General features: G+C 44.8%; 2 protein-coding genes across 8 annotated transcripts in view; one reads left to right on the top strand and one right to left on the bottom strand.

The window, feature by feature from the left end:
* Positions 1-1278: 1278 nt before the first annotated feature.
* On the top strand, positions 1279-2364 carry TPPP3 (tubulin polymerization promoting protein family member 3). The gene is made up of 3 exons (XM_059381768.1): positions 1279-1466; positions 1582-1735; positions 1837-2364. The coding sequence occupies exons 1-3, from the start codon at positions 1279-1281 to the stop codon at positions 2023-2025; spliced, it is 531 nt and encodes a 176-aa protein (XP_059237751.1). The 3' UTR covers positions 2026-2364.
* A 4436-nt stretch (positions 2365-6800) lies between these two features.
* The window catches only part of LRRC36 (leucine rich repeat containing 36), a 45128-nt gene continuing 37762 nt past the window's right edge, over positions 6801-14166 (bottom strand). For all 7 annotated transcript variants that reach the window (XM_059383855.1, XM_059383856.1, XM_059383857.1 and 4 more), the window contains 5 exons: positions 12371-12536; positions 11265-11410; positions 10346-10469; positions 9532-9646; positions 6801-7137 (listed from right to left, as the gene is read on the bottom strand). In XM_059383855.1, the coding sequence (XP_059239838.1) occupies positions 6912-7137; positions 9532-9646; positions 10346-10469; positions 11265-11410; positions 12371-12536 (777 nt within the window). In that variant the 3' untranslated portion in view covers positions 6801-6911. The remainder of the gene's footprint in view (positions 7138-9531; positions 9647-10345; positions 10470-11264; positions 11411-12370; positions 12537-14166) is intronic.

Genomic DNA, 14166 nt, shown 5'->3' with positions numbered 1-14166 from the left:
GGGCTGAGGGTATTATTGGTGGGTTTCTGTACTGAGCTGTTAACGGATGTGTGTGTGGGGGTGCTGCGGTAAAGGTCTAGGCCCTCAGTCCCACGGCTGGTTAAGGGTGCGGTCAGGGGAATAAGGCCGAGAATGTTGAGTGCCAGGGTTGAGTGCATTCAGCTATGGCAGTGTGGACTGGTGTGATGGTGCTCAGGGTGTGGCCAGGGGCTTCCATGGAAGATTGAAGGTGGGGGAAGTATTGAAAGCTGGGGAAGTATGCTTCAGCATAGGGTGTAGGTGTGAGGATTATAGGACCAAGGCCATAGTTCCAGTCACCAACATGCCTCTGGGGGCTCATAACTCTACAACCCCTACCCATGCTAGTCCCCAAATCACCTGCTCCTCCTAAGCTCTACACACTGGGAGGTTACAGCACCAATGGATGGCAAGGGGCCAGGCGACCATGGTTGTGCTCCAGGCGCTGGGAGTGCTGGTGTGCCGCACCCGTGGGCCCCAGTTCCCTAGCCCAGCCCAGCCCAGCAGCACTGGGAGCTTCTCTCTGAGCCACTCTGACACCATCCTGCCCTTAGCAACATTCTCCCAGTAGCACTACCCTCCCTTAGCAACTGTCTCCAGGCTTCACAAACTGTGGCCAGGCCAGCCCCAAACTCCTGCTCCCCTCATGTTTTTGTTTAACAACAAATAGTAACAAGGCCCTGGCTGAGCCAGCTGCACCCCTGCCTAAGGCACATAACCCCTGCTTATGCTTTGGCTCCCTTCTCAGCCTGGGCTGTGTCTTGCTGGGTCCTGAGGACCCTGACAGAGACCCTGTCCTAAATACCTGCCCAACTAGCAGCCAGGCATGGAACTCCTAGGGAGGGGGGCCAGCCCTGCCAACCTCACTTCCACCCGAGCAGGCCTTGTGCCAGGGCCAGACAAAGCCATGGCCCCAGCTGCTGCCCTCACAGTCTTTCTGGACAGTGCCACTCTGTTCCCAGCCTAGTGTGGGCATCATGATTTCATCTTTTGAACTCTACTCTAAGCCAGGGCTGGCATTAAGTAACAGTACCTTTCCTTTTGGGGCTCTGAGGCCCAGGGACATACTGAGTGCTAGCCCCTTTCCCCAGGCAGCTCCATGTACGATTCTGAGGGTTTATGGCACAAGTGTGCATAACTCAGACCTTGGTAGATTTTGAGGTAGAGGCAGTGGTGTTCTGTGCACTGGGGAGAGGAGGGGTATCTTGGCTGAGAGGTGACTGAGGTGGGTCATGTCTCCCCCACCCACCACAGGGTGGCATGGCAACGAGCACCGATGTGGCTGGGCTGGAGGAAAGCTTCCGCAAATTTGCCATCCATGGTGACCCCAAGGCCAGTGGGCAAGAGATGAATGGCAAGAACTGGGCCAAGCTGTGTAAGGACTGCAAGGTGGCTGACGGAAAGGCGGTGACAGGGACGGATGTCGACATCGTCTTCTCCAAAGTCAAGTGAGCCCCAGGCAGTCCTTGCTTCTGATGTTCCCAGAAGGTGGGGAACTGGGGGGCTGGAACCAGGGAAGACATGGGGAAGGGGGAAAACTAATGGTGCCCACATACCTGGCAGGGGAAAGTCTGCTCGGGTTATCAACTATGAGGAGTTCAAGAAGGCCCTAGAAGAGCTGGCAATGAAGCGATTCAAAGGGAAGAGTAAGGAGGAAGCCTTTGATGCTATCTGCCAGCTGGTGGCAGGCAAGGAGCCAGCCAATGTGGGAGTCACCGTAAGTATCTTGGCTGACGGGGATATGGGGAATCATGGCTGGGGGTGGAGGGCTGGGTTCCCTAACCAGGCATCCCTGGGGGAACAACTCTATCCAAACAGAAAGCAAAGACAGGAGGTGCTGTGGAACGGCTGACCGACACCAGCAAGTACACAGGCTCCCATAAGGAGCGCTTTGATGAGAGCGGCAAGGGCAAAGGCATTGCTGGGCGTCAGGACATCCTGGATGACAGCGGCTATGTGAGTGCCTACAAGAATGCGGGCACCTATGATGCCAAGGTCAAGAAGTGAGGCCTGGGAAGGCCCCCAGTGCGGCTGCCCCCAACAGATGCTCAGGCCTGGGCCTAAAGGGCATGTGGAGCAAGAGAGCCCTGTCCCCTCCCTGCTGGACCTACCACCCAGCGCTTTCTGCCCAGCCCCACTAGGACTCTCACCCAGACTGCTCTGCATCCCCTTCCTCTTTCCTCCCTGACTTCAGCTATCTGGGGAGAGTCTGTGCCTATTGCCTCACTGCCCCAACCTAGCCCCAGGCATGGCTAACCCCTGCGTGCTTGCCTCATATTTAAGCTGCTGCTCTGGCCAAGTGCCTAATTCTTACCCAGACCTCAATAAAGACACCTTTTGTATCAATATGGCCTGGTCAGGTTTATAATAATAGGGTTAATGACATTCACACCTTCATGACCTCTGTTGCCACTCACTTGCATGTCACACTCTGCCCAGAAAAAGACATACATCAGGCCCCTTCCATTAGCACAGAGCCAGACTGCCTGAGGATGCTCCTTAGGAAATTCTAAGGCATCTCACCTCTGTCTTTACCCAAATCTTAAGATCACAGCTTGCTGTCCTATTAGGGTTCAGTCTTGGTTTCTCCAGGAAAGAGGAATGAGACAGCAGAGTAGGCCTGGGCCAGGTATTAGGGAGGGCCCAGTGCCAGGCCTCAGGTGTATGTCTGCTGACAGGTCCCTACCTCAATGGGGCCACCAAGGTTAGTCATTTTGGGGTCTAACTTAGAAGGTCAGAGAATGCAAGACCAGTAGGAATGTTAGAAAGTAGATTGTCCAACTCCCTAATTTTAGAGCTGAGGCCCAGAGAGTGAGGGGGCTTCTGCAGAACAGAGCCCAGAACCATATCTCTTGCCCCAGGCCAGGCTTTTTCTATTAGCAAGCCCTAACACTGATTTCCAAAAATGGTGCTGGATGGCCAGTGATAAGAGCCTGGCACCCAACACCAGCCTTTGGCAGGTGAGCAGGATGTCCAACAGTGAAGGGGCTGCTTACTGATTCCCTCACATTTGTTCAACATCCCAGGTTGGGAGAGGAGAGGGGAAATCTCTGGTGCCTGAGATCAACCTGTTTTCTTCTCTGAGGCTCTGGGTATTAGGCCATAGCTATTTCCAAGCCCAAGGCTTTGGGGCCAACTCTCCTTCCTTCCCGCTGACAAGCAGACAAGATGGAACTTAGGGCCTGCCCAGGAGAGGGCAACTCCCAAGGATGCTAGAAAAGGCTTAACGGATACACACCCACAAATGCCTTTTTTTTTTTTTCCTGACATGGATAAGGCAGCAAAGCTTATAGCTCTTTATTCCCTCATCCCATAGACTGTTCTGGGATGTTCCTTCCCCAGGTAGGCCTAGAGTCCCTGAGTCCAACTCTATTTGGAGTGGGGTTGGAGAAGAATAGTATGGGCAGGGACACTAGGGAAATGAGATGGGAATTTCAGTGGGGAGGTCAGCACCTGGCCACAGCAGAGCCTTGTCTAACAGCTGGCAGCTATGGGCTCCTCCTGACTCAGCTGACCTCATCACTGCCCAGAGAGGAGTTTCAGAGAGCTTTATCTCTCCCACCATCAGACAGTGAGAGGAATGATTTCTTCAGCCTTATGGAATTTGTTGAATTGCAAACTTAAGTGAGCAAAATAAGACTGAAACCCAAATCCTTCTGGCTTGCATTTACTAAAATAATTCCCACAGTGAAAAGAATTTAACTGTATTGTATTGGTCCAGGCTATAAAGCAGGTGAGTACCATCCAATGTATAGGGGAGCAGCAAGCTCAGCTCCTCCTCTGACTAGCAACATGGCTTAGAGGAGTCCAGAGAGAGAAAAGGCTGAGCCACAAAACTCTATCTTATAGGAGTAAATCACCTCTTCTTGAAAAGTAGTTATGGAACCTGAGAGAAATAAAGGCCCTCCTGGAGCCAGTAAACTCCTTAAGGACTGATGGATCTAGCAGAATCTGGTATGTGGCATCGACCACCCAAATAATGCCACTTCAGCCCTTCAGTTCTCACTGTTTCATCCTCCACAGTCTCCTCATGGGTACCCTGGCTAGCACAACCAGGTAGGCAAGGAAGAGAGGTTAGGTTCTGTGGGACAGAGCCATTAAAACTCTATGTATGGCTGGCAAGAAGACTACACTTGTCAGATTGGCCCTGCTCCTCCTTTTGGACGTAGAACTTGCCCGAGAATCCAGTTTCCATCCCAGCCCTGTTTCCCTTTTCCTCCCAACAGTCCCAGGCCTATGGTGAGAAATCCCTCTCCACTGACTTTCTACTTGCTTCAGGAACCTTCCCCACTCCATGTTGAGCCCACTTAGCCCCACAGGGCAACAACTCTTTGGCCCTCTCTTTGACACCCCCATCCCTGTCCCTGCCCTCTGGACCAAGGGAAATTAGGAAACACAGTTGACTCCCCCAGACATGGCCAGCAACCCTAGAGAGGTGCCTGGCCTGGGGCAGGACCAGTCACTTTCAGTGCCAACAGAAAATAGGGTAAAAGGTAATTGACTCAGTCTGCTCCTCCTTAGAGGGACCCTAAATGTGTTTTGGGTCTAGCATTATTAGATGTCTATAGGGTAAGGAAGGGAGAGCTGGGGTTGAGAAGTTCATTATTTTTCCCTCAATGGTCTACCCAGTAAGTTGGCCTGTGTACTGAGCCAGGACTTCGAAATACGACAACTCAGGGCTATAAGGCTACTGGCTGAGCCTACCCTACCTGGGCAAGGTTTATACTTTTTGGGGTCCTTTTAATGGGGCCAGGGCAGGCCTAGGAAAGTCAGGAAGGGGGCTGTTCTCACTACTTCCACAGAGTACAAGCTCACTTGAGTTCCTGCAGGGCCATGCTCCTCAAAGAAACTTATGGCTCCTTTGTACATGCTTCTTTTGAGAACCCATGTAAAATTCAGAGGTCTGTGGATTTTATTTATAACTTAGAGGTGTGCGATCTTGGTTGTGATCTTCATGTCTCATTATTTTGGCTATAGCTCTCCTTCCCTGCAGAGTACCTGGGTCAGGGGAGCAAATAAGTGTGTAATCTTTCCACCTGTCTGTCTCTCTCTCTGACACGACCCTGGAGATGAAGAGAAGCACAACACGGAGTTAGGTTGACAGTCCTTTGTCTTCTACATGCTCCCTGGCAACATTAGCTGCCTGGACTACCGTGAAGCAGAAACATACTTAGAGCCACTTTCATTATCTTTCCCATCAATTTTTAAATGCCCAACCAATCAGGATTTGGAAAAATTATGCCTCGGGGCTGAAATACAGGGTACTTGTGTAAAGTGAACCCAAAACTAACATCTGGAAGCTTCATCTCTGGTCTGGACCACACCAGTCTTTGCTCACATCTCTGCCTCCTCTTTGGTTTCCCTACTCCACATGGCCCTCAACCCACTCCTCTTACATAGAAAGCTTCTCAAACACAAATGCCACTCCTTTGTCTTCCCATCTAAAATCTTCAAGGACCAGTGCGACCTAGTTCCTACTCATCTCAGCACCTCAGTTTCCTGAACGGACCATGTTCCTTCCCATTGCCTCTGTCCTTGGCCCTATGCCTTGCTTGGTGACTTCTTATTCATTCTTCAGGTCTCAGTTAAAAGATCCTTTCTTGGGGCGCCTGCGTGGCTCAGTGGGTTAAAGCCTCTGCCTTCAGCTCAGGACATGATCCCAGGGTCCTGGGATTGAGCTCCCATCAGGCTCTCTGCCCGGCAGGGAGCCTGCTTCCTCCTCTCTCTCTGCCTGCCTCTCTGCCTACTTGTGATCTTTCTCTGTCAAATAAATAAATAAAATCTTAAAAAAAAAAAAAAAGACCCTTTCTTTAGGGGTGCCTGGCTGGCTCAGTGGGAGGAGCATGTGACTATTGATCTTGGGGTCAAAAGTTTGAGCCCCACATTGGGCATAGAGATTCCTTAACATAACTACAATAAAATTTAAAAAAAGAAAAAGAAAAAGAATGATCATTTCTTTAGCAGACATTTCCTGACACCATATCTCCCAGGCTAGGACAGGTCCTATATATATATATATATATATACATATATATATATATGTATATATATATATATAGACATATATGTGTGTGTGTGTGTGTGTGTGTGTGTGTGTGTGTATTCTTTCTCCCAGGATCATGACCCATGTCATGACCCACATCTTTCCCGCCGTGCAATCCCTCTAGGGGCTTCAGACTTCTGTGCATTCTTGGCCTGGGAGACTCCGCATGCCCCTTCTATCTGTTACCACTATAATTCTGCAAACTTCCACTCATATGACAGGTCCTCACTGATGCCTTCTCCAACTCCCCAGAGTGGGAATTCCTTCCTCTGCCTCTCTCTCTCCCTCTCCCTCTCTGTTTCTCTCTCCAGGGCACCTTTGGGCTTGTATTTAGACCTGTTTGATACCAATACCAAATACCATCACATGAGTTTTGCTTTTCTCAACTAAACTGTTGGTTGCTCCTGAGCTGACCCCAGACAGTGTCATCTTTTCACTATCATAGGAGGAAACTCAAAACGTGTTTGATGGACCAATCAATATAGAATCTCCGAAATTTGTTCTAACACAAAACATACCTGGCCGTTGATGTTCTTTTTTAACCTTCGACTACATAGTTTCAAGTGACACTCAAAAAAATGTCTGATGTTTTTTTCCTTTCAACATTTTCAGCCAAATGTTTCTATGTGATATGATGCGTAGGATTAAGTGCCAACTATTTCTGTGGGCAGGGAGAAAGAATGACCCAATGGGAGGAGATTAAAAAAAAAATGAAATAAAAAAGACCAATACAATGTAATCAGAATAAGATTTTTTCTTAATCTTGTGGGTAAATACCACCATACTAGTGGCAATGACACCGAGAGCCCCCCTTGGGCTGAGGGGGAAGCTGCAGAGAAGGTGCTCAGCACTAGCTCCATAAACTAGGCTCTGGAACAGAGTCTGAGACACTCTGTATTAGATACTGACCCGTGTCATGTGCCACTGGTGAGGAGGAAGACAGCGTGCTTTTCCCAAAGGGTGACGATCTCCCCAAATGATGACTCTTCTCAGGAGGCAGGAGTGCTTTCCCAGAATAACCTTTTTGCTCTTTATTCAGCTGCTGCAGCAGATACTCATTAGTTACCACCAGGGATCTGAGGCACAGGCGAAAAAGACAGTCATGAAATCATAAAAGCAAAGCAGATGCTATTCAGACCTGAAATGTTTACTAAAGACAAATGTAAAATGAAGTAACATCTTTAAATAGAAAGAACTGACCGATTTATGAGTGGGTTATTTTAAAAGCAGGCTGACAGTTTCTTTCTTCATTACAGTTCTGTTTGATTATGTTCCAGACTGACTGTAGCAATAACATAAGTTCACATTTTATATAGTGATTGTTCTCTTCTTTCCAAAGCACTTTCATGATGAGGTAAGTGGAAGTACTGGAAGACTGGCACCTGACCAGGCTTCCAATTTCTACCCCCAAATCTTAACTTCTACTTCATCTAATTGATCCTAATTAACTAATGGTGCTAGTCATGACTGTATTCTTGGACTCTGTATTACCATGTAATATTAAAAGCTATCAGATGCTAACAACAAAAAAAAGCATGTACAATATTGTTCATTGTAATACTATTTGTAACAGCAAAAATACTTTCCACCTAAATGTCCATCAATAGAAGACTAATCAGGGCACCTGGGTGGCTCAGTGGTTTAAGGCTCTGCCTTCAGCTCAGGTCATGGTCTCAGGGTCCTGGGATCGAGCCCCTCATCGGGCTCTCCGCTCAGTGGGGAGCCTGCTTCCCCCTCTCTCTCTGTCTGCCTCTCTGCCTACCTGTGACCTCTCTCTCTCTCTCTCTGTCACATAAATAAATAATCTTTTAAAAAAATAGAAAAAAAAATAGAAGACTAATCACAGTTGGAGTCCTATGCAGTTATAAAAAGGAAGCAAAATTAACTCTATATACTGCTGTGAAGTGATTTCTAAGAAAAAACGTTAAAACAACATTATTCTTTTTATATTTGTCTGAATAAGATAACATTTTGTAGATTTGACTTTGGGACCATGTAAATAAATGTTTTACATAATTACAAAACAAGAGTAAATAAAAACAACTAAATTCCTTATGAATCAAAAGCAAAATGAAAAAAATTGAGGCTGTATATTGAATTGATGGTTTAACAACACACACAAGAATTATTTCTTTTTTTTTTTTTTTTTTTTTTTTTTTTTTTTTATTTTATTTAGCAGGCTCCCTGCTGAGCAGAGAGCCCGATGCGGGACTCGATCCCAGGACCCTGAGATCATGTCCTGAGCCGAAGGCAGCGGCTTTACCCACTGAGCCACCCAGGCGCCCCCACACAAGAATTATTTCAAGTTATTTTAAAATATAGCAATTTGAGGGGAGCCTGGGTGGCTTAGTGGGTTAAAGCCTCTGCCTTCCACTCAGGTCATTATCCCAGGGTTCTGGGATCGAGCATCGGGCTCTCTGCTCAGCAAGGAGGCTGCTTCCTCCTCTCTCTCTGCCTGCTTCTCTGCCTACTTGTGATCTCTGTCTGTCAAATAAATAAATAAAATATTTTAAATATATATATATATAGCAATTTGACTATATATCACTTAAAGAGATATACCCTAATGTTTTCAAAATGCGGTCCCCAAATCAGCAACAGCATCACCTGGAAGCCTGTTAGAAATGTAAATTCTTTGTACCCATCAGAACTGTTGAGTCAGAAACTCAGGCTGGGGACCCAGCAATCTATATTTCACTAAATTTTTCAGGTGATTCTGATACCCCGTTTGAGAAGGATGATTTTAGGCTGCTTCCTCTACTTTTGTGTTTGAAATAATTATAATGAATAGTTTTAAAAAAAAGCCATCTAGAATGGGTCTGGGTTTAATTCTCTGAATATGAAGCTATCCTAATTCGCAAGGTATTCATGAAGTAAAGTGTGAGGATGCTAGTATGGGGATGGGGTTCTTATGTTTAAACTTCAATGAAAGTCATTGCAAAGGTGTTTTGCAAATCAAAATGTCAAGAGCTTCTGTAAATGTACTAATAGTCTTGAAGCTTCTGATTTGTCTGGCTGGCATTCTGAGGGTACCATTTTTTTGAAGAGGCTGATGTTGTCGAGCTCCTCTGAAGAGAACAAATACATTGGACTTTCATCACTCTCCCTAAGTGCCTGATGTCTCTCCTGAGATCATTGGGAGGCAGGCATTTCCCAGAAGAGCCAGATGGCTGATTTTAGGGGCATGCAGTGACCAAGGAAAGCTAGCTGACTCAAACAAGGGTCCTGTTGAATCTAGCGAGAAACTACTTATTTTTAAGGTGCTGCAACCCACTGATGCCAGCAAAGATTTAGTCCCTCATGTGTCCTGGAACACAGAAGGTTTACACACAAATACACCTACATACATGAGGTTTACACACAGAATGGAGTTATTTTGAAAAGGATCTAGACATTAACAAATAAGACAAAACTGATAAAGGAAAGTAAGTATCTGCCTCCAGAAGCTAGCTAGATAGGCCCTCTCCTACCTCTGACTTTCATGGAGAAGGGCCACTGTCTCCTCCAGCTTTTTCAGCTGGGCAAGCTCCTGGTTCAGGCAAGCCACCTGCATGTTCAGCTGTTGGTTTTTGCGCAGAAGATCGTCTACAAAGGGTACAATAGCCAGGCGTGAACAGGATTCCAAGCCACTATCTTTGAGCAGAGCTTAAGTAGTCGGGTGGCCATCTAAAGAATCGAGGGCCCCACTGCCTCCATCTCTGCACTCCATTCACCATTCCCTCAGAGACAGCAGATATGGGGCTTAGGAACAGAGATATCAGAATTAAAATTCAATCATTTAATACTGCACATTAGTTTATTTTTCAGAATTTCACTAGGGTTAATAACCCTGTCCCACCATGGTCATGAGGATTCAATCCTTGTTTAGCAAAGTCAACACATGTTAGGCCTCTCTATAGTCTCCATTTTAGTTTGCGAATGTAGGTCCTTCAGTGCTTACGGAATCTGTGAAAACATCTGGAACTGTGTTGGGCACATAGTAATAACTCAATGAGTATGCACAAACTGAATTTGTAGTCAAGGTACTCATACCTAGTTCCCCCAAAATGTTACCGTTGCCTGCAATAATGAAGCATGGGAACTCTGGTCCTAAGGAAGTCAGTCTTATAGAACAGTACTTCTTAAACTTTAATATGCTTACAAATCACCTGGGGGTTTTGTTAAAAACAGATTCTAATTCAGTAGGTCCGAGGTGAAGCCTCAGTTGATGAAGCTTATTAAATGGGTCATCTATAAACAAACAGTTGTCTTGGGACACACCACATGTTGCTTTCCTGAACTCACCATAAGTGTGTGACTGGTGCCCACTCACAATCATGGTAGCAGCACCTTCCTCCAACTGCTTGATTTTTTCTGACAAAACGAGGTTTTCTTCTAGCACTCTGACCAGTTTTTGCTTCAAACTTTCCTTTAGATGAGAAAACACAATACAAATACATTAAGAATCTGAAAATCTGTGGAGGGCTTTTAGAAAACTGAAAAACATTTTCCTCTTTTAGTGATAAACTAAAGGGAGCTCAGCATCTCTCTGACTTTCTCATTAGAATTTTAATTTTGGTAAAAATAGCTCAAGTGCAGCAAACAAACAGCACAAGGAGATGCAGTATTTCCTGTGAGTTATTCACTATTCTTGCAGGACAAGTGCTTCTCTGACAGTGGCCAGCAATTCTGAATCACCTCTCTAAAGTTCTAGAAACTTAAGTTGGTGTGTGAAAATCCTCTTATGCTAAGAAAAGAGGGGAAAAGCCTACAGATATGGGTCCCTTCTTCCTTTCCCAAAGTCAGCAGCCTGATCCTCTAGGAATGGCTCCTGTTTCAGGGCTCTCTGTTCCATCAGAAGGGAGGAAAGACACAATCCCAGACACACTAGCCTTCCCTCATTGGAATTAAACCATAAACTTCCAAAATGCGAACCTAAGTATTTTCATTCTAAAGTCATTTTTTTTTTCCTGTTCTCCAAGTCTTTAGAATTCTTGGAATAGGGCGAAGATTAGGGAGTCATCCTTGCAGAACCTCCAAGTTGTTCCCATGCTGGCAAGTTTTGTGTTCCTGATTTGCCTTGACTGACTTCTCTCGATTTTGGTTCCCGAATACCTAGGTTCATGGTGATGATGATGTTTATGGCACAAAGCTGTCTAGTTTTGCTGCTCTGTCCTTTTCTGGTAAAGAAAGAGTAGGAAAGGAAGACAAGAGAGAAACATACCATGTCATTAGGGACCACATGCCCAGCTTCCTTCAGTTCCATCTCTCTCCTGCGGAAGGTTTTTGATGTATCTTCAGGATGTGAGTGACACCACTGCTGGGAAGGAGCAGGGACTACCAAAGTCAGAAGTAAATCTCGGGCAGGACCTGCCAAAAATTCAGGTTGGGCACACGGGCCAATCTTAAAAGCTAAAGCACAGTATTCCTAGTCAACAACTACCAGCTCGGTAGGACAAATATAATCTACTATTTCCTTTTTACAAGAATTTGCTAAGTATAAGAGGTGTTTCATAATGAATAAGAAATTCCATCCCATGCCTTCTATGGAGAAACAACAGTAGACCTTCATGAGTATACCCTCAATAGCCCTGTGCTATTATTCTCTAGTCACTGATGAGTGGCTCCTGAGGATAATTTCCTAAAAAATGAGAGCAGAGAGTCAATGTGGGAAGGAAAGTAACTATACTAAGATTTTTTCTCTTATGGGTCTCTTTAGAAATTAAAAAAAAATTAAGCCCAAGCAACTTTAAAGTTTCTCGTTCTTCCTAAACGTTTACCACCACCAAAATCTCCTTGAACTCTTTCCATTTGACAATAAACAAAGACGTGGGGGCAACATTTGTAGTACTATTTTTCCTCCAACTTCCTAAAAAAGAAGCCCTAAGAAGAGTCCAAGTCATTTATTCATTCATGTTTTTCAAATCATAACATTTTAACAGGCATTTTAGAATTCTGATGATCAAGCCCAATTTTTATTGTATTTATTATTGGCACTGGCCCAAGGATCATAAAATCCTTTCATAATCATTAACACCACAGTGCTCTGTTTTATGTATGTCATCACTCTACATATTACCCAAAAACTAGCAAAAAAAATGTCACAAAAGGTATAAAACAATTGGTACATGAGGGAAGAATACTGATAAACAGGGAAGACAACTATGAGAAAAAAGCAGATTTGTCAATTACTGTGCCACTGACAAATTTTGATGATCATGCAAACAATTTTTTCCTTGCGAGTTAAGGGGGCTGAATGGCTTTTATAGGAACACAGAGCAGAAGCAAGGTTCTGACCCTTCTTCAGGAGCTGAGAATGCATTCACTTACTGAGAAACTTCTTGTTAAGAAGGAGAGAGCCAGAGCCATTCCAGTGCTTATCCACAAGCTCCAAGAGCTGTCTGAGGACAGTGGCCACATGAGAGGTTCTGGCAGAGATCGGCGGACTGTGGTTTCCTGGCAAACCATGCAAACTGCCCAGGTCACTAGAGAGAGGCTCAAGAAAGAAAAAAAAAAAACACCACCAACCATTTGTCATTCTTACACAATATGGGAAGTAAGATTCTGGACATTTAAGGTGTTAACATTAAAAAAAAAAGGTGGTTTGATCTCTTAGTTTGTATTTAAAAAGAATGTTATTTATGTCCAAGCAAATATAGTAGTATATCCAAGGATAATTTCAAAGATAACAGTACACTCTATCATAATCAGTAGAGATTTTTAGAAGAAAACATTAAGTTTTGACACCTAGAACTATGGCTCAGTATATTAAGTTATGTAGTATAAAAAGATTAAACTTGCAGAACATTTTAAAAACATTTTACAGGGGTTCCTGGGTGGCTCAGTGGGTTAAGCCTCTGCCTTCAGCTCAGGTCATGATCCTAGGGTCCTGGGATCAAGCCCCACATCGGGTTCTCTGCTCGGCAGGGATCCTGCTTCCTCCTCTCTCTCTACCTGCCTTCTCTTCTGCCTACTTGTGATCTCTCTCTGTCAAATAAATAAATAAAATCTTAAAAAAAATTTTACAGATCACAAAATGGGGAGCATTTAAAAAAATTTTTTAGTTTACTTAAGTAAACTCTATATCCAATATGATGTTCAAACTCATGACCCTGATATCAGTAGTCACATGCTCTACTGACTGAGCCAACGAGACCTGCCAAAAATGCAGGTTATTGTATTTTAAGACACTGATTTATTTTAGAAAGAGAGAGCATGAGGGGAAGGGTAGAAGGAGAGAGAATCTCAAACATACATGCTCAGCATGCATCCTGATATAAGGCTCAATCCCAATGACACTGAGATGAAATCAAGTCAGATGCTTAACCAACATTGCCACCTAGGCACCCCTGGGGAGTATTTTAAAAATTGTAACTCATAAGTTTATATTTAGTATGTTAACATATAGTAAACATAAATGTTCTATAACATTTGAAAGATTTTATTGATTTTAGAGAGAGAGAGAAAGAGAGAGAACATGGCCACAGGGGAAAGGAAGAGGAAGAGGAAAAAGCAAACTCCCCACTGAGCAGGGAGCTAGACACAGGGATTCCAGGACCCTCGGATCATAACCTGAGCCAAAGGCAGATGGTTAACTGAGCCACCCAGATGCCCCTGTAATATTTTAAATGTTATATGTTAAATGTTAGTGTTGGACCTACTACTAAAGACACTTTTTATTCAGTAAGAATCTTATATAGAAATATGTATAGGTAGATCTGCCCAGTAAATGAATAAAAAAAACTGTGAATAATTTTAAAATTTAAGATTTTGGGGTGCCTGGGTGGCTCAGAGGGTTAAAGCCTCTGCCTTCGGTTCAGGTCATGATCCTAGCCCCACATTGGGCTCTCTGCTCGGCAGGGAGCTTGCTTCCTCCTCTTTCTGCCTGCCTTTCTGCCTACTTGTGATCTCTGTCAAGTAAATAAATAAAATCTTTTTTAAAAAGTTAAGAAAAATTTAAGATTTTGGGGCGCCTGGGTGGCTCAGTGGATTAAGCCGCTGCCTTCGGCTCAGGTCATGATCTCAGTGTCCTGGGATCGAGCCCCGCATCGGGCTCTTTGCTCAGCGGGAGCCTGCTTCTCTCTCTCTCTCTGCCTGACTCTCCGCCTACTTGTGATTTCTCTCTG

Source organism: Mustela nigripes, chromosome 17, assembly GCF_022355385.1.
Source record: "Mustela nigripes isolate SB6536 chromosome 17, MUSNIG.SB6536, whole genome shotgun sequence".
Classification (NCBI taxonomy): Eukaryota; Metazoa; Chordata; class Mammalia; order Carnivora; family Mustelidae; genus Mustela; species Mustela nigripes.
The sequence above is the reverse complement of the archived record's forward strand: the minus strand, read 5'-3'. Positions and strand labels throughout refer to the sequence as shown.